The 20,645-nt window shown below is 41.3% G+C and overlaps 1 protein-coding gene across 2 annotated transcripts in view; it reads left to right on the top strand.

Annotated features, from left to right (window-relative positions):
• st3gal4 (ST3 beta-galactoside alpha-2,3-sialyltransferase 4) overlaps positions 1–20,645 on the top strand; it is a 30,375-nt gene that overhangs the window by 8,686 nt on the left and 1,044 nt on the right. Inside the window, exons 3-12 of one of the 2 annotated variants that reach the window (XM_035154241.2) lie at positions 2,210–2,299; positions 2,934–3,005; positions 4,274–4,355; positions 4,996–5,085; positions 6,350–6,447; positions 6,870–6,933; positions 9,396–9,491; positions 12,080–12,269; positions 12,720–12,857; positions 20,425–20,577. In XM_035154241.2, coding sequence (XP_035010132.1) covers positions 2,984–3,005; positions 4,274–4,355; positions 4,996–5,085; positions 6,350–6,447; positions 6,870–6,933; positions 9,396–9,491; positions 12,080–12,269; positions 12,720–12,857; positions 20,425–20,577 — 933 coding nt within the window. In that variant the 5' untranslated portion in view covers positions 2,210–2,299; positions 2,934–2,983. The remainder of the gene's footprint in view (positions 1–2,209; positions 2,300–2,933; positions 3,006–4,273; positions 4,356–4,995; positions 5,086–6,349; positions 6,448–6,869; positions 6,934–9,395; positions 9,492–12,079; positions 12,270–12,719; positions 12,858–20,424; positions 20,578–20,645) is intronic. The other variant, XM_035154240.2, reaches the window with a different exon arrangement.

The raw sequence follows: 20,645 nt of genomic DNA, 5'->3' as shown, positions 1-20,645 counted from the left end.
CTTGATAAAGCCGCCATCTTGAAAAGCTTGTAAAATTGCCTAAGTCACATTGTCTTTTGACTTAGGCAAAATAAAACGGCCTAAGTCACACTCTTGACATAGGCCATTATTCTACAGGGGTAGAATCGCATGATCTGTTCAACTGAGGATCTAGGCGATTTAACCAGAGGTGGCCAGCATCATGAGAAGATGATTTAGGCAAAAAAAATCATTTTTGTCAAAAAATGACATAGGCCATTATTTTAGGAAGGTGACGATATATAAAAGAATCCCTTCAGGACTAAAACAATATAACTATCATATTGCACATATTGCTGTATCATGATGTGGTTGAATGTTATTTCTAGCCAATACAATACAAGTAAAATTCTGCCTAAGTAATTGCTTAACACTTACATAACAACACATTTTTGTTCATTTATTGCTGGTGGAAAAAACTACAGCGTCATATGTATTGCAGTGAATTATGGGTAATTAAATCAGTAATGTCTGCCTCCCAGGACGTCTGCTTCAGGCTCCATGTGCATTGGATGAATGTGGGTGTGGACGGCCCTCAGCACTCAAAGACGTGCAGGGAATGCGGCTGAAAAGTCAGCGAGTCGACAAGTGTAGAAAAGTCGGACCACTTGGAATCGGCCTGAGAATCAAATTCAAATCATGTAAGGTTGAACCAGATATTTCTTTGTGAGCCAGACAGCTGGCCTCACTGTTGTATCCCAACCACCTACTGCACATATCAGAGCACTGTACAGGATAGAAAATATCCTCCAGCGCTGACTGAACTTTCTGATTGATTTGCTCATGCGGGTGATGGGATCGAACACACAGACCCCTCCCCCACCCAGGGAGCAGGGCGAACCACTGAGCCTCGCAGGTATTTCACATATGCACATATTACAGGTTCACATTTTGCAGGAGAAAATAATCCACTTTAAAGCAGTGCTTTTACGGCCTCAAGTTTTTACATTATCAGCTGCAGGGAGCAGCTGCACATGAAAATACATTGAATGTTTAGACAGTGTTAAAAGCAAATGAGGATCTGTGAGGTGAAGGCGAGGAAGGAGTCAGCCTGCAGTTGCTATGACAATACTTTATATTAGTTAAGCTGCATGTCCAAACAAATTTTACTCCTGAGTTTTAGAACAATGTGTGCCTGTAGATTTAAGCACTTTAGATTAGTTTTTTTTCCTGGTGTAGAAGGATCACATCTCCACACTGATTACCTGAGTCAGGAGGGCTGTAACAGAAGTCACTTTGTATTTAAATAGAAAATGCAAAGCGTTTTAGAAGTTGTACATATATCAGAGCAGCATTCTCTGAAATGTAGGAAAGGTTTTAGAAGAGATGCCTCAATACTGTTTTGAGGCATCTCTGTTTTATACTGTTTCAAAATGAATACATGCATATGCAGTTATATACAGAAACACTAAAAGTAACAGCACACATCCCGTTAATAATCTTGCTTGCTTAATTAATTAATATTGTTATTAAAACAGTTTAGGATTAATGTTCAGTTTGTGACTGGGTTAAAGACCCACACCAGGAGCTTAATATACCCCCACTCTTTTTTGGCCGTCTAAATTTGTTTTATTCATACTGGGGAGGGCCTGCTTTCTCAACTGGCGATACGGAGGTTTGAGTCCTCCTGCAGCGGGCGAAGGTTTGGTTTCGACTCAGCCCTTTGCCTCCTCTCTTCCACATTCTCTCTCCCCATTTCCCGCTTGAACAGTCCTGTCAATAATGGCAAAATGCCCTAGAAAATATACACAGTAAGGTTTTTAAACTGGCTTTTGTTGACTGTCGGGTTAACGTGGAAATATGTTTTTTGTCATATAAAAAGGCGTAAAGGGGACATGTTAACATTAACAGTTAAAAACCTGATTTTCATTGGAGGTCGACTTAAACTAATGAGCATAAATTATTCAGCACTACGATGAATACGAGATCAGCACAGTTGGATTCAGTGTTAATGCTCTATTCTACAAAACTAACAGCTCAACAGAGGGAAGAGGGAGGAATCTCATCTTGCTTGTATCATTAGAAGAAAAAGAGTAGAATTTGTAGTTTGCTGCTTTCCACATTCTTTCGTGCTTCCGTCATTTCCTAAACAATAACAGAGGAAACAATAACTGGCCCCGCCACACGTGTGATTCAAGATAAAGGATGAGGCAGCAGTGTCATGTTGTGAAATGACTGTTGTGTTTTACAGGGAGGGGCCTCAGTGTTCACATACTGTGGAGTAAAATCCATGTGGTGGTGCTAATCGATCCTGTGGTTTCCACTCCGCGACTGTCTCCAAGTTAAGGCTTGCATGATTTAGTCGTGGATTTACAGCAGTATTCCGTTACCGTTGTTGCAATGTTGCAAGTACATGTGCATGCACGCACATCTTTAAATAGACGCTCAGCTGTGCGCTCTTTCAGCTAAGTATCGACTTTCAGTGATGTGTTGGTTCTGGAGCAGAGTCAGGCATGTTCGGTGCAACCGTTTGCTCGTATGCGAGGCTCTGCTCTGCACGTTGTGAATCAGGAAGATTTAGTAGACAGGATGTGCATTGTGCATTAAATAGTCAGATGTGCGTAGCGCCAAATGCCTTTTAATCTGACCTAAGCTGTAATCTGAACTCTCCAAAGTCTGCAGTGGAAGCGAGCGCACATTGCTGAAGTTGATTTGACGCTGTTCGATTGCATATGCAATTCACTTCAGGGACAAAGTGTTAGTCTATAGTGATCCTCTTATATTCTTTGTATCCGTTTGTTGCTTTGCCTTGGCAACTTATTTGAGTGTGTGTGTGTGTGTGTGTGTTTGTGTGTGTGCGTGTGCGTGCGCGTGTTTTATTCAAAGTAGTTCCCCTTTACAATCAACTCGGAAGGTGGGGGGGGGGGGGGTGTCCTCAGTTTGAAGGAGGCTTTAATGATTTTGCTTTCCTCCAGAATAACGTCATGCCCAGTGAAGACATGAGAGCACCGAGGAGCACGTGAAGATGTCCCAGAAGGCAACGAAAAGTACGTCTTTATTTGTCTTTTTGTGATTTTTATGTCAGTGCACACAGAAGTTTACCTGAGTACAGACATTTCAGTCATCAGTGTGAGGTTTCAGCCTGCAGAAATTCACCAGTCGAAATAGAGCTGTGTCTGAATTCAGGGACTGCATCCTCGCACATAACCTCCTGTAACACCACAAATCGACACATTTAGACTTTTTCATGTATTACACAAACTAGACATAAACATAGACACATGGTGTTATCTTTGGATGGGAGCCATGCTAGCTGTTTCCCATGTTGAGGTCTCAATTTTACATGTCTATTGAAAGGAAAGTGTTCTTAAACCTTCCTTTATTATTATTATTATTATTATTATTATTATTATTATTATTATTTTATATTATTATTATTATTATTGTTGTTTGTATGCTCTCTGTCCTGCTGTAGATGGACAGGTTGAAGAGAAGCTTTCATTAGTTCATCACACATAAACAGTATAGCCGTTTTCAGACATGAACTCAGTTTAACCTCCAGCATGTGTTAGAAACATCAACATTAGCCCGCTCTCTTATTGTGAATTTGCTCACTCGGCCGTTCACTGGACATTTTATTTCGGGGCTGGGAAGAAAAGTTCCAAACAATGTCTGTAGCAACTGACTCTGACATTTGCTCTCTCGCATACAGCCCCTCCGGAAAGCTTCACAGTGCATGTCTGCAAACAGTTGAATTGAATGAGGTTTTTTTAATGCAGGTCTGTCAAATTCAGAAACCACCCTCTGAAGCTATAGTCTCTTGTCCCAGGACAGAAAACTTGGTATGGTATGAATGGAAAAAAAAACAGAAGATGAGTGTCTTGTCTTGAGGATAATTTAATGACGGTAATGTTATATTTCCTGGCTACATCTCTGCAGCACTCACCCACTTACTCAGTGTCAGATGTACTGTACCTTTACTCGACTGGTATTTGAAGAGGGGCACTTTGAAAGTTCTGTGAGTTTCACTCTCTGCTAGCTGAGACCATGAAAGATGCACGCTTCCTGTTCATCTGTGCAGTGATCTTGCAGCAAGCAAGTGACACTGTACGCTGCTTTGTTTCATTTCTCAGTATCTGTTTTAGGACTGATACCACACCTGTGTTGAATAAGTTTTATGAACTTTATTATTATTATTTACATAACATCCATGCAACCTTTGAGTCTCGCTGAAGCCAGCATGTGTTTTAATATGTGAAATTTGATTATCGTCCTCTTAAAATTTGTGTACATTTGTGTTCTTTGTTGACTCAAGCATGGTGCCTAAGGCTTCTCCCAGTTCTCCTCTTCTTCATCTCTTTTGTCACGTACTACTGTTCCAATACCATACTTCAGAGGTAAAACACACACACACACACACACACACACACACATACACACACACACTTTCTGGGACATCTCCACATGCTCCTCGGTGCTCTCATGTCTTCACTGGGCACCTGGAGGAAAACAAAATCATTAGAATCTCCTTCAAACTGAGGAACACCCCCCCCCCACCATCCGAGTTGATTGTTTGAAAGGGGAACTACTTTGAATAAAATAAACACTTTAGTCATCTCACACACACACACACACACACACACACACACACACACACACACACACACACACACACACACACACACACACACACACACACACACACACACACACACACACACACACACACACAGACACACAGTCTGAAGACAAAATAATCTTTCTGTCTCCATTGCCCTGGTATTGAGGTCACATAATAGCAGAAATGCCCATTTCTGGTAAAACATAAGCTCATGAGGTCCGAGAATGTGCTGAGTCACTAAAAGTTGAGAAGACATTTTGATCATCCAGTGGTCAGAGCTGACGATCAATTTCGGCCCTTCACACATGCCCATTACTGCACACTTCTTGAGTGCTCTGGACCCAGTTCCTGGCACGTCGTGTATTTATGGATTCAGCAGTCCTCATGCCAACTGTGGTGATGTGTCTGTGTTTCAGCTACGGCAGCACCAGCAAGCCTCTGAACAGTAGCAAGACACTGTGTAGCGGCTGGCTAACCCAGAAGAAGTGGGAGAGCCTTAACTTTAAGTGAGTAATGGCATGTCTGTTTTTTTTTTTTTACACAAACTGGAGGGAGTTAATGGCTTATTAAGGGAGGGAGGTGTGCCAACATTTTATTTGAACATAAGGTCTTTATGAAGGAAAAGTAAACGTTAGTGAGAAAGAGCAGGGCTTGATTTATAAAAAATATTTTTCCATCTAAATCATTACATCAAGTTTCAGTAACTCAAGTGGAATGTCTTGAAATGGTTGAATATATGAGAGTCTGTATAAAACCAAGTTTAAGAATAAGAAAGAGGTCTTGATAAAGATAGTAACTTGTTTGTCCTCCTCAGGTTCTGCCTTGTTAAGTACAATCATTGTTCAAAAGCCTCTTCCTCTATTATCAGTTTATCCAGCTGTATATTTACTGGTCTTTTTGTGGGCCCCCCCCTCTCTTATCTAATAGCGATGTGGTCTCCATCTGTGGCTTGTCCCAACCTCCTCCAGGATGACAGTTTATTTCTCCAGCCCAGCAGACCTTCCGCTGCCTCCTTAACCCCCAGAACACTCCACATTCATAATCCCCTCTGTTTACTCCTGCAACAGAACATGATTTGCATGATAGGCTGCTGCTGGGTTGCTCTTGGATTTTCACATCAGTCATTGCAGTTACAGCGAGGCCTTCCAGGCAATCACAGTGACATTTCTCTAATTAAACCCGTCCCTGGAGTTTTATCCTGATCCCCTGCGGAGAGCGAGCTGGCACACATGGGTAATAAATGTCTCAGAGACTCACTGTCAAAGACAGTGGGTCATGAACAGCTGTAGTCTGAAGCCAGCGGACACAGAGAAGCGATTGTTTCACATATTACAACCTGCCACATTTGTATCAGTCCACGGGCTCTGTGAGTGTTTTTGTTTTCCTTTTCCCTCTCCTCAGCTCAGAATCGCCAGCAGAGGATTTTTAACGCGGAAAATTTCAGTCCAGTGACATCATGTAAATGGCTGCATTGCTTGTAATGAGTCTGGTTTACCTGCTTAATAGATACCAGAGCATTTGGCAAAGTTAAAGCACCAGTCAAGCACATCAGGCAGTTTTCCTCTTTGGCAGCACAGTTGGTATTATCCATTGTGCAGCTCGATTATCGCCAAAAAAATAAGCAGTGCTCTTCATCCTCGTCCTCTGACGCCTCGTTCATCTGCTCCAATCCCCTCTCAGCCACAAACCCTCCTGTAATATTTCCATGCAGTGGAACCCTGGGCGCTGCAGTGTGATGTTGTAATGGCTGCTCTGACATTTCTCATGCAGCATTAGCCGACAGACGCAGCTCTTTCTGAAACTGGAGGATTTCTTCTGGCGGGAGCATCAGTCTCAGCTGGCATTACCATATGGCGTTAAGGGCAGTGGTATGTCGACTTCACATTAACCACAGCACAGCGTTCACTCAGCACAATGTCTAACACATATGTATTATATTTGTTTTCATACTCTTTATTTACACATTTCCACTCCTGAATAGTTGCCGTGTAGAAATATGAACAGCACACCAGCTTTAACTTCAATTTAGATGAATACCTATTTTTACCCCAAAAAAATCTTTGAATACTTGAATAAAATACTTTCAAATAAAACCACACGGCATAAGAAGGTCGCAAAAATCCTCCATTGTGGGTTTTTAATAACGTATCTACTTGTAATCAGGACCATAGATTGGATTTATGACACCTGGTACTTTCCGCCCTCACAACACTGCACCTCTTGTTTGTGAATTGCAGTTTTAAGAGAACCCACACCTTTTCAACGGCTGTTTTCTCACTTTCCCTCCCAGAGCTGTTGCTGCTGAAAGTTCTTGCTGTAACTGCAAATTATCAGGTGCCAGCCAACATTGAAAAGTAAGTGTGAGCACACATTAGCCCCTTTTCCACAACTGCTAAATATGTGTTTTATTGCACCAACCAAGGTTCTGCTTTATTAGTAAGCCATTTGAATCTTTGATTTTACTTACTTCCTCTATTGAGCTGTACTACATACATTTTTAGTCCTACATGACTTCTTTACTCTCATTATGGGTACTTGGATGAAGTCACATTTAACAAGCCTGTCCCTCAAAACGAACAAAGCACAAAGCACAAAGCACAAGCAGGTTTTGCTCAAATAATGAATAAGATAAAATGTGCTTTTATTGATCCTCCGTAGAGGAAATTCAGAATTGACACAGCGGCACAGGGAAGCAGCAGAATATTTGATACAAGGCTGTTTTTCTAAATGTGCAATATAAAGATAAAGTTTGTGTAATTGTGCAATTGGTCCAAATTCTTTGTAATCTAAAATATACAATATATGCAGCAGTCTTTCGTGGATTATAGGTTTTGGTGTAAATGGTCAGTTATGTATCAGAGAGTTTTCTTTCTAATTGTATGGTCAGTGTGTGAAATTGAGGATGTAGTTGAAACTATTGTGGAATAATAAAATAATTAGTTTCAATATATAAGTAGCTAAGTCCTGCTCATGCAGTTGCTAAATGTTACACGCTAATTTGCATATTCCTGATATCATTGCAGTTTGTACACAGAGGACAGGTCTAGTACTAAGTTAGTTGATTTATTTGATGGTCCACCAATGCAGCAGCCAGTCTGACTATGGACACCCAAACTCTTTGGTAATATGCTAAATCCTAATACGTTACCTCTTTTAAGTTTATCCAACTTTTTCTTTTTTACTTCTGTTAACTTATTGCAAGTTAGATGAACAAGTTGTTTGTTGGTTTTTGTTTGTAAACAAGATTAAGCAACAATTACTGGATACATTACCATGAAACTTGGTGGAATGATGCAGTATGGGTCAAGATCATGCATCTTAATGACAAAAATCAGGCATATTTAGGGGACTGTTATTTTTGAGGGTGTGCACTTTGGTGCAGATCCAAATAAATCATTTCGGCCTTGGCAAAGTTATGTAATCTACTGAGTGATAGTCTAGTTGACTGCGTTTAAATAATTTTTTCTCTATCCAGTTTAGATTCTGTGTTTTAGGAATGAGCTCAGATTTTTCTAAATGTATTATTGTGTCAAGCTTTGTCCCTCATGGCAGCTTCTGCTGTCCTGCCAGTAGTCACAATAAGCTTGGACTGCATTCCTCAATACGACCCTGGTGACTCAAGTGCATTACATAAGACGGTCACAGCAAGCGTTTGAAGAACAGACCTCTATTCATTATGGATTTCATTGTTTACCTTGTACAGTCAGACACGTAATGCTGCTGTGCATATCTAAAAAAAATAATAGAGGAGTGTGGTTCGATTAAATGTTAAAACATCTTGCCATATCCAAACAAACAGCCAATCAAAAGTCATTGTCAGTAAACCAAATGTCCAATCAAATGAAAAGAGACGCCAGCCATAGTTTAGGCATCCAAAGTCTCAAATGTCAAGTCACTGTTAGGTACAGTTGCGAGCGCGTAGGTTTGGTCAAACTCATGCTCGTCACAGCCCCTGTCTGGCAACAACACCATTGTGCAGATGCAGCAGAAATGTTTTCTACCAATCCACTGATTAGCCACAGCTCCTTGAGTGATATGTCTTGAGTGCTGTGATAAACAGTTTATTGGAAAGGACAGTTTTCTTGAAATGCATCCAGGTCAACAGCGAATTTGTGGGTCCAATTACTGCGAAACACGATGAAGATTAGCTTCTGCTTGGCATTCTGGCATCTCACTACAAGATAAGCTCCTCGTGTCTTCCAGGCTGCACAGTGAATCCCCTTTGAAATAATTGGCTTTTGAAGGGCAGCCAAAATATTGTATAAATTTCAACCAGACGCGCTGTTTTTAGAATAAGCACAGTTCCCGTGCGTTCGCTGATCAGGACAGTGTCCAGATTTTGTCTCAGTTTATCTTCATCAAGTAGATTTTGTTAAGTAAAGGACAAAGCAGAGCTAAGACAAGAAAAATGTATCAAAACACAACAAACCATAAGTGGGAAAGAAAAAGTGTGCAAGTTTTTGCAGGTTATGAGGATGTTAGTATACTGTTCTGTGCATTTTAGGTGAATGGATTTTGAGGCTAATTAAACACCATTGTTTATTTACTATAACTAGTTCTCAGATTTTACAATATAAAAATAGTTTTTCCTGCATTCTCGAACTAAACAAACAAAGGTTAACTATGCTTTTTTCAATTTGTAATCAAAGAGTAACGTTTTAAATTACTAGAACTAACTCACCTAGAAAGTTTCAGAGGCCTAACAACTTGTCTTTGTTTCTACATCAAAGAATATACAGTTTTTGCAGGGCAGGTGGATGAACATGAAAGTGCTACATTTCGACTGTGTGTATGTTTGTGTGGTGTTTCTCCTCAGGCTTGAATGCAGAACCTGTGTAGTCGTCGGCAATGGCTTTGCTATTAAAAACAGCTCATTGGGAAACATCATCAACAAATACGACGTCGTAATTCGGTATGAAGCAACCACACCACACAACAGTATTTTGTGCCATCACACTCTCTCATTCTGTGAAGAGGAAATAGAGATGAGTTAAATGAAATAGCATATGGGTAAGCATGATTTACTGGGGTGACTTATTGTCATACAGTTACAAACAGTGACACTCAAAATAAGAATAATAAACAACAGGAAAGAGTCAAATCTCTCCACAACTACCTTCATGTCTGAGGATACTTGGTTATAAATTGAAAACAGATTTTACCTTCAAAAGTGAATGTGTTGTTCCCCACTACACGAGCACAAACACATACACACAAGTCAATGCAGTTTATCAATTCATTTGGCTGTGACCAGTATCCATGTGTCCGCCTGACCATCTGACCCTGACATTGCGCCGTTCCTGCCGGCAATTAGCAAACTTCTGGGTCAAATCGAGTTCTTTAAAAGGAAGAAAGAAAGCATCTAGTCTACTCAAGGACAAAGGCACTGTCGAGCATCTGACTCTGCAGACTTGGAATGAACACATGCTTTCTGAGTTTTTATAAGCCTCTTTCAAACAGCCAGAATTTGGCCTGGCCACAATGCATTTTTCTTCCCCCCTCTACCGCCCTCCCCCCGTCCCCTTCCTCCTCCTCCTCCCTCACATCTCTCCCTTCTCTTCTCGGGAGCTAATCGTTCCCCGGCCATGTGGTTATTGACATCCAGGATTCAATACATGCCTGAGAGTTTGACGTCAGCGGGCTGTTCCTGTCATAGAAACACAGCTAGACTCTGATAGAGCCTGTTGAGACACAAGTTTCCAAAGTGCAGACTAATCATTTAACCAAAGAAGCTCAGTCTGAGCAACTGTGTTAATTATTGTTCGAGGAATGAGTTATGATGTGGTTGTGTCAAGAATTTGTTCAAAGTAATAAAGCCAAAGTGTTTCCAGAATGAAGCACATTCAGTCAATAGATCCCTTTCACCAAAATCGTACACACTGGACCTTTAGGGCATGTTGGACAGTGAGCCATGACCCGGGACATATGTGGAAGGAGTAGGACCAGAGTAAAAAAAGATCCTGGTGATTTAGTGTTTTACACTTCAGATCAACAGGACTACTGGAAATACATAATACTTATTTACCAAAACGAATGAAATTGCACTTTTTGTAATTCACACTAATATGGGTTAGGGAAAACACATGTCACAGCGAAAAGAAAAACATTTAGACTTAATTTGATAAAGGAAAAATTTGATTGACGCTACATATAAACTAAGTTGTCATTTAAAACAATGGCTTGCTGGTTGGCTAACCAAAGAGTGAGCTTGATTAGTTGATATATCCCTATGTTGTTGGCTTCAATCATAGTCTGTATATAAAAGTGGATGATGACATGACTGTTCTCAAAATGTGAAGCCAAAGCATCTCAATGCCTCCTAGTGGCTGGCTGCAGTACATGTCATAAATCCTGCTTCCTCCATGTTAGTTGATAGGGCATTCCTCAAACTAAAAAGTCAAAGTACATGTCAAATAAAAGATTCTCAAAGATGGTTTCTGATATCTCAGGTAGTTATTATCACATTGATGTGTGTTCAATGCTTATTTACTAGTAAGCTTAGTTTTATTTAGTTATTTGAAGCTATAAAAACGGGGTGAAACGTGATTGACAGCTGAGACTGACTCACAATTGGTCCAGCAAGAGTGCAGGACCTTGTTGCCGGGGGTTCCATCCCATGTTCCCAGCCGTGCAGTCCCTGGCTCAAAATGTGCAACATGGCAGCGTTCGTATCCAGGATTTTTCATTTCTGGATAGTAAGAGGAAATGGAGACGTTTTGTCCATCTTCGCATAGAGTCCATGGCTTCTTCCTGAATACGACGATGCTAGCCAGCTATCGTCTTCATCAACCATTTCTTTCAGTGTTTCTGAAAAAATAAAGCATGTTCCTAAGGTTTACTCTCCATGTTCTAAGGCAAATCAAGACTTCACTAATACCACACTAAAACCTTCATGATTTTAACAGTTATGATGATGTTAGCACTAAGCTGGCTTTCATGCTAATGTAACATGCTAGCTATCAATGCAAAGCTTAAGAGAAGTACTTATGAAATTAAATTCACAATCGGAGACATACCAGGTTCAACAGATACATCTACCCCCTTTTGCATTAACTTGATGATGATTGATGATGATTGGCTAACGCCTTTGCTTGAGTGTTTGTTTGAACATGAGTTGATTAGCTGGTGCCTCCATAACTATCCAATTAAAACTTAGCATGGGAAACATACTGTTCCACGACTGGATTTTTATGTTGTTACAAATGTCAAAGGGTTTGGATTTCTGTTTTGATGTGAACTTTCCAGGGATAAGTATAATGTAAAAATTATTGCACATAAATTTGTAAAGCTAAAGGAGGCTCACACTGGTAATTAAGTTGGTTAGCTAGAGTCCTGTTTCCAGAATCCCTACACAAGAGGTGGGAAGTGCAAAGTGAGCATGGTCCATTAGCCAATTGTGAGGTTGTTTCAAAGGTCAGGATGATTTCAAACATGGAAATACTTCATAAAACAAACATGAAAACGCTTCTCGCTGAATGTAGTGTCATGTCCCTGCCTCAGGTTGAATGATGGCCCGGTGAGAGGATATGAGGAGGACGTGGGGAACAAGACCACCATGAGGTTCTTCTATCCCGAGTCAGCCTCCGATAACCCTGGACTGCACAACGAGCCCGGCACACTCATGGTCCTGGTGCCTTTCAAACAGCAAGACCTGCGATGGCTCAAAGAAATCCTCTATAATGAGAAGAGGGTACAGGATATGTGTGAGAATGCACTCTCTCTCTCACACAGACACACGCACATACTTGTTTCACTGTCTCTCCCTCACATAACCACAGTCCTCTCCTAAACCTTGCCAGCCATCCATATCAGGAACAAATACTTGAAAGGTTCGACTTCAGCGATGCTGTGTCCTTTAGAGTTAAATGTAGTTTCCACTGCAAACTCTGTTGCTCCAGGCGCCTCCAGGCTCCTGCTTCTAATAGTTGCAGGGTCATTACCCGCTAATTTGCACATCAATTCAGTTGCCTTGAGACATTAGGGAGTCATAGGTTTAATTGCATCTCTGTTTGTCTAAACGAAGTCAGAGGACTGACCCAGAATAGGGATATTTTCCTCTCGCTCTGTCCTTTTGTTCCTTTCATGTGACATAACATCCTGCCTCTTATTTTTGCTCTATTGTTAATGTGAACATTCCCAGGTCAGGAAAGGGTTTTGGAGGCCCCCTCCCCAAATCTGGTTGGGCGACATCAGTAAAATCAGAGTGCTGGACCCCGACTTTCTGCACCAGACTGCAGAGAGACTGATTCAGTTCCCCCTGCACCCCAAGACTAAGCAGGTGAGAGATTGCCTCCATGTCACCGTTATGAGAATCATGCCCCTGCAGAAGTTTAGATTTTATTTCTTTCAATCAAATCTCTAACTTCATCAGTCCGGAACATATGATCTAAAACTGAGGTGGTGATGCTTCTGTCTCTGTTGCAGCTCATTTACTTTGACCATTTCTGTCATCCACGTCTGCAGTTTTCCCACCAGAACCCTCTCTCTTGTTTGTTCCCTTTCTCACTCTTTTTTCCTTTCGCTCCTCGTTGCTTCCCACATGAATGTTAACAAGGTGGGACGGAGCGTCCACTGATTAGCCACAGCTCCCTGAGTGATATGTCTTGAGTGCTGTGATAAACAGTTTACTGAAAGAGGCAGTTTTCTTGAAATGCATCCGGGTCAACAGCGAATTTGTGGGTCCAATTACTGCGAAACACGATGAAGATTAGCTTTTGCTTGGTATTCTGGCATCTCATTACAAGATAAGCTCCGTGTGTCTTCCAGGCTACAGGTTCTAAGTTACAAAGACTGAAGTTACCATGACAATTTCAAATATTGCATGACTGTTTTAAAATTTCAAGGCCTAACAACTTGTATTTGTGTGAGATGTGTGTGTTGGTCTTCATTGTGTACATTTTGTGACTTAAATAAATGAAAATGGAAGTAAAGACAAGAAACTTAAATCCAAACACAACAAAGCACAAGAAGAAACATCCGCACACAGAACTTAATGATGGAGCAGCGATTGTGCAATGAGAAAACATGACTCATTTTTTTTCTTTTCTTTGCAGTGTACTATTGATGTGTTTTTGTTACACAAATTGGACCGAAACTCACTCCCTCTTTGGCTGAGGCGTTAGGATTTTGAAACACCCTGGGATTTTGACTTGGACCATTACTCATGTAGAATGGGGTTTTTATTGGCTCATTGCGTCCCATCTGCCAAGTGGGGCTTGTTGTGTGTTTGGTGGGGATCGTCTCTGACGTGATCCTGAGCCCAAGTTTTGTTTTTGGTTCTGCTTGTTCCCCCTTCTCTTGAGCCCTTTTTGTCAAAGAGTCACGGGGAGGAGGAGGTGTTTTACCCTTTTTGGACCGCAGTACAAACAACTGGCTGGTGCGTTAGAGGAGTGAGCAGTGGGAAGGCGGTGATCCTACAGGCGACCAGCGGGCTCACCCCACTGGAGCTCTGCACCATCTGCACAGGCTGTATGAAAGGAAGGGGTCAGGGGAAGAGCAAAGTGGGCAGGAGGAGATGAAAGATGGAGCAACAGGAAGTCAAATTCTGCTTGTTTAATAAGTGTTAAAACATCTGAAGCTGCAGTCAGGGCTGCAAATATTTATTTTCTTTTTTAAACAACTGAATTAACATGTTGAACACATTAGAAAACCTAGATTTACCTTATTGAACCCATCTCATCATCAGTCCTCTTCTTTGTCACTCTGGGTTGAACATTTAGGAGGTTGAGGTCAAATAATTCCTATATAATTATTTCTTACCGATGAATAATCACCCAATATTCTTTAGACATGGTCACTATTTATACAGCATACTTGCCTGATAATACTCTTTATAGGAGCCAAAGTAGCTACATAAAATTGAGGTGAAAAAAGTTATTCTGTCTTTGTGCGGCAATTTAAATTGAATTGAGAAAACCAACCACTTTATCATGGTGTATAATAGCTGATATTTTTTATTCAGTGTGACGTATGGTTATTAGGGGGTCGTACAGGCTGGTTTTGATTATTAGGGAGATGACGACCCCCCCCTTCTTTAATTACGCCCTAGCTCTTTCCTCTTTCATGTCCTCAGGCATTCCTCATATTCCAGAAAGCTCTGTTAGTCTGTCTGCATATCTTGAGAACATGTCATCTTTTTGGCATTTTGCACGTGTATCGTTAACGGACCTAAGAAGTGCAGTGTCGAATTGAATGTGATTTGGATACATCATACATTCAATATTAATCATATTTGGGCACGTTAAGGGCAACGGGCACACTCAGGACAACTGCTCCTCCAGGTCTGTGTGAGTCGAGCCTCACTTAACTGGAATAAACAGGTGAACAGCTCTTTGTGCAGCAGCGGGGGTGCAGCTTCCAGGTTCTGTGGTCTGAGTCCTTCAGCAGCTCTTTAATCACCGCAGCTCAATTACCGCAGGTCACTTTTACAGTTTCAGAAAGAAAGCTGCAACCAACATCTACCACAGGCCAAGCAAACAGCCCATTCCAAACAAAAAGGTTTAGATCGGGCACTGCAGCAGTCCACTGAAAACCAGCTGAGATCCCGACTGTAGCGGCTCTGCACACACCACACCCTCCTTTAGCTAAAGGCCCTGCCAGATCGACAAGGAAGAACCTTTCCCTTTCCTTCCCTTCTTTGTTTGCACCCACATAGCAGTCTCACGCGTACACACGCACACACACACACACACACAGATGTAATGCTCTTATGTTCACACTTGTCTCCCCAAACACATTCTTGTCTGGCTCGCAGCGGTGACAGCACGCAGCCGGCCCTCGCCCCTCTCTCACCAAGGCTCCTAGGGCCTGCGTCCAAACTATGCACCGGGCTGGTTCAAAGCTCACATGTTCACCCGTGTGCTGGTGACCACATGGGGTTAATACACACAGAATGTCAGCTGGGTCCCGACGCGGGTAGCCCATCAGTTTCTGAGTTACAGTAAAAAAGACAGTCGTGCTCAGTGCAAGAGCAAATCAAAGTGATCTGTATCACTACAGCGCCGTCTTTCATGCATCTCTTATCAGACATGTCCAGACTTAACAGGAGTCCGCCCTCATCTTCGAAATCCCTCAGACTCGATGTCTTTCTAAGTGGACATTTTCGTTAGTGTCTACCAAGTATTATTATATATTTGTATTCCTTTTCTTTTTTTATTTCAGTTGGACATTTGCGTTCTCACATATACAGATAAAGAATTTAAAGGAAAATGTCCTGAATTCGGTTCATGTCTGAAAGCAGCTTTGAAGACACTGTACTTTGATGCAGGTCTTCCAAGTTTGGCCTAATAGTTGTAGTTTGCCTGAACATTGAAGTGGAGGTTATTTTGGCAAATGTACAAAAGCAGCACTAAGCAAGGCAGATACAAATAGGTGCACGTCACCCTAAGAACAGTTCACACCCATGCACTCATAAGCACAAGATAACCTGATGTGCAGGAATTCATTTTCAAAACAACAAAAAAAAGGGAGTTGAACTGAGGGGGACCTCAGATCAGCCAGATCAAAACTCCAAGATAACTGGAGCAGATTAATTAACAAACACATGTGAAGGAGAAGAGCTGCAACATAATAATGCTGTTTTAAGAACAAATGTTTAAAGTCATTAAAATAATTGACTCATATAATATTATGATTATTAGACCTATTCCCACCTTGTGCGCCAACAATAAAACATTCTGATATGCAACACAAGTTCAGTTTGATGACTCCTACAATGACACAAAGGGGCAATCATTTTCATTTCACTTTGAAAATTTAATTCATAGCCCTTTTCAAACCGGCGTGACACCTTAGTAATCTCTGCTCAAATCAAAATATGTTGAATTTTGGAAAAATACAAAGCAGAATCAAAACAGCAAAGCTAGACGATGGTGAAAATTAACAAATTAAGGCAAAATAAATATGATTGATAGCAAAAGAATGAGAACGGGGGCAACCCCACCCCTGTCCAATCAATACAGGCAATCATGCTCAAAAACAATATTATTACAAATGAATTTCTTTTTTTCCATAATTGTATCTGAATCTGTATTAAATTGACAAAGGACCTTTAGTTTTGTTAACAGTCAATTGTTTAGGCGAACCGTAAGCACTTTAGCTGGAGGAATATGAGAAGTAAGTTCTTGTAAACACTGGCGCATGCACAAGTGATAAAAGTGGAAAGTAGAAATGTTCTCTGGGCAGGAGTAGAGGAAACGTGATGATAACATGAAGAGCTGCAGAGGAGAGAGATACGAAGAGGCTGTTGCTGAAAGTGAACAGCGGGACGGAGAGAGAACGGCTCTTCTATCTCCAGGTCATGTAGAAGTGATTCTCTTGCCTCTGTGAACATGGATAATCATTGACAGTCATATGTGGAACGTGAGGCACCCCCGGGGTCAGTGCACACAGTGCACGAGCCCGCCAGGGACGACACAACCAACATGTCTCAGCCCATTAATCCTCACATGCACAGTGCCGTTTCTTGTTACTTTCCCAAAACAAGCAAAAAGATGAGGGTCTGATAACGTCCCTTAAATTATTTTTGTTTTTGTTTTCCAGAAAGGCTGATCACACATGACAAGCTCTTTTAGGGCAAAAGTTAGTTTTATGTAGAACTACTCAGGACGCTGTCATTTTCTCTTAAAAAAGAAAACAAGCCTTTTGAAATAGAGGCAGAAAGAAAATGTGCAAAAGAGATGCAACAAAGGTCCCTCGCTGGAATCCAACCAGGGGAGTTCATTTGGCTTTTTTGTCTTTGGAGCACTAGTCCACCTGGATGCTATGAGATCTGGAAACCTAAGTGCCATCATGGTGAACTCTAGTTTTATGTCTTTCTCCTTTTACGTCTCTAGAGCTCTCATTGTGACTTGTTGATCAAACTATTTCTACGAACCAACTTGAATGTCCATAGACTGTATATCAAGATGGTCTCCACTTACTCCCACTATCCATTTATGAAGTCAAAAAATCAATGAAAGATGAACCCTGCCATCTTGCACATTTGAAGCCAGAATCTGCCCAGTAGTGATCAGCGGATCGAGCCACGGTAGAAAGGTCCTTTGATACATATGCTCGACCAATCGCGAGACATTCACAGCAGTCTCACTGTTTCACTCCGTTTTTATAGCATCAAACTACTGATTAAAACATAATGTGAGCAGAAATGACAGAAACCATCTTTCAAAAAAAAATTACTTATTTTGACTTTTTAGTTTGGTCCATGTCCCATCCCTTAACTTGGATGAGGCAGGATTTATGACAAACTGCAGACTGCAGCCAGCCACCAGGTGGGTAGAGGTCATGTCGTCCAGCTTTATCTACGGTCTATGATTATGACACTCAGTAGACAGCATACCTCTGTCAAAATCCAACAATCCTAAATATATATATATTGTTTAAATCAAGTGTTACGTTCCCCCAAAGAAAAACAAAACCTGGTCCACAGAGGCCGCTGTTGGGGACATTAACAAAACACTAAGCACCGCAAGAAAAATAACTAAATGGGTCCTCGGGTTCTAAAAGGTGACGGTGGGAATATAGTTCCCCACCGTCACCCACTAATCTAACAAAAGGATAGAATAACAGAAGAATTGGACCTAAACCAAAAGATAGTGGGAGTCACAGAGATGACAAACTCTTACAATAAGCAAACCAGCAACACAAACCAACTGAAAGTGTTGACCCTCTGACAGCAAACAACCAAATGCATGATGAAACCAAACCTCCTTATGAACCCTCCCAGCATCCCAGCTGCATCCCATCGCTCCCGATGAGCTGGGGGAACCCGTGACCTACTTTCTGATCTCCATATGATCTCTGTGGCCATAACACACAAACAAAATGTGTTAATATCTTATTTTCTCACTCATACTCTTGATGAAAGTGATACATACTTCCAGGATCCGCACCAAGATGTGATGCTGATAGGTTCAGTACTTTTTGTGTACTCCTGCTTACAAAGAGACGGACTAACAAACACACCCCCTCGTTGGACGTCATGATAAATATTCCACCCCGTTCTTAGACTGCGGCATTTTATTCTCCACAGCTGAATTCGCCTCACACATCCATAAATCATCACTTTTTTTTTTAGAATATGAAAAGTTTAATCCAGAATAAGGAGAGAAAAGGTCACAATCCAGATGTACAGTTCTCTCAACATCAATCCAACGTATTTGGAGCTCCACGCTTCTTCTGAATCCTATAATACTGCTTATACCTGAAGTATGTGAAGAAATTGATTATTTTCAGTTTTAGAGATTCATCAGCAGGCATTCTCCACTGATAAAGGATGGATACATTTAATATCCAACAGATGCAGCGTCACTGTGGACTTTATTTCTGGAAAGAAGGAATCACTCAGCTGATTGTATCACTGTTCAGGACGCACCCTTTCAGGGCCTGGGCTCTGAATGAATTTGAAAAAAGGTGCCTTGAAACCGATTCAGTCGCTTACAGGCGGCCAACACGTGCACACAATTTCTTTGGTTTGGTGACTGTAGCCTCTGGAAACAATTATGTCTGATAAATTACAGAAAGGCCTAGAAATGTATTGAAGAATTCCAGTTTCTGTTGCTTTTTAATGCTGTAAGTGGATAATCGTCAGTCGTGGGATGACAGGAAACGAAGGGGAAGGAAGGTGGATCGAGTTTCTATAAATGGATTTGAACTCGGGATGTTGTGGCTCACGGCCGACACCTTAAACCCTCAAGGCCAAACGGACATTAGATCATGTTTTACTGGCATCCAGAGTCTGTTCTCATGCATTAACTTCCACTTTCATTGAGCACTTTACTTCTGTGCTCTTACATTTTTCAGGAGACATATTTCAGCTGAAGGTGAACCGTCGTCTCGAGTGTTTTGACCAACGATTTTGAGTGCGAAACTGGTCTGACATTATTACTGGCATCCCGAGTGATTTCCTTCAGCAGAGTGTGCACTCAGGTAGTGATGCAGCTGCCGTCACACACCCATGTTGGGCAGTGAGATGAGGCTGCAGTTCTGTTCTGTTCAACAGCTCACATGAAATTCGATTTTTCACATCACTCAGCTTTTATTAGGCAGATAGCTGTGTGGAAAGAAGAAGTAGATGTCTGCAGGAACTGTAAAAAAACAACACAACTTACCAATGAGCAGAGACAGAAGTGAACTTGGAGGACGTTGTGTTGAGGAAGTTCATGTGTAGTTCAGCAAGTCTCTGTTGCACTCTACTACCATCTAGTGGTAAAATGAAAGGCTAGTTGAAAAGGCTATAATACCGCAATTCTAGCTGCCACTACACAGCAGAATGCACAATTCTTTTTACATTACATCACATATACCACTGCAAGATTATCAGTTTCTCTGAATTTACTCTGTGTAGGTGTGTGTCAAACAAACTTTCCGTTATATCCCAGACACTGGAATGAAATGGCCACACATGTAGAGGTGCAGATTTAAGACAAATCTGGAGGGAAGCAGGAAATGCTAATTTCATAACCTCTTTTATAAGCCTCACAATTTCATGTTAAGTGAATGTTCATTTCACCGCCGCTTTTATTTAACACCACAATATGCTTAGTAGCAAACACGTTAAAAGAGTGGCTTAATTCAACTTGTTTTTTCTTACTTTAAACTTTACTGGATTTTTAAACATGATTCTAATGTTATTCCATTTTTAATTTCTTTGTAGAAATATGACAACATATCCAGTTAGTTTGGATTAATTTCCAGTCTTTGTGATTCTGTTATTAGTCCCCCAGCGTCTTGTTTTGATGCCACCATTACAGTGGGATTTTCAAATCGTGCACATAGAGGCTTTAACAGGTTGTTCTGGTGACACAGATTGTGCGCAGTGAGCTGTCATTGAGTTTTGTGTGTTACAGAACCCGGTGCATCCGACCACGGGCATCCTCGCCGTGTTTGTCGCCCTCAACTACTGTGATGTGGTCCACATTGCTGGGTTTGGATACCCTAACACAAATAGCCAAAGTCAGCCCATCCACTACTACGGATACGACACCATGAGGTCTATGAAGGTGGGTATCTCGTCTACAATCTTTGGAAGTGAAACATGCCTTCAGTTCTTTCGCTTGTGACGCTCCTC

This window comes from Hippoglossus stenolepis, chromosome 4, assembly GCF_022539355.2.
Source record: "Hippoglossus stenolepis isolate QCI-W04-F060 chromosome 4, HSTE1.2, whole genome shotgun sequence".
NCBI classification, from domain to species: Eukaryota; Metazoa; Chordata; class Actinopteri; order Pleuronectiformes; family Pleuronectidae; genus Hippoglossus; species Hippoglossus stenolepis.
This window is presented reverse-complemented; position numbering and strand designations above follow the sequence as displayed.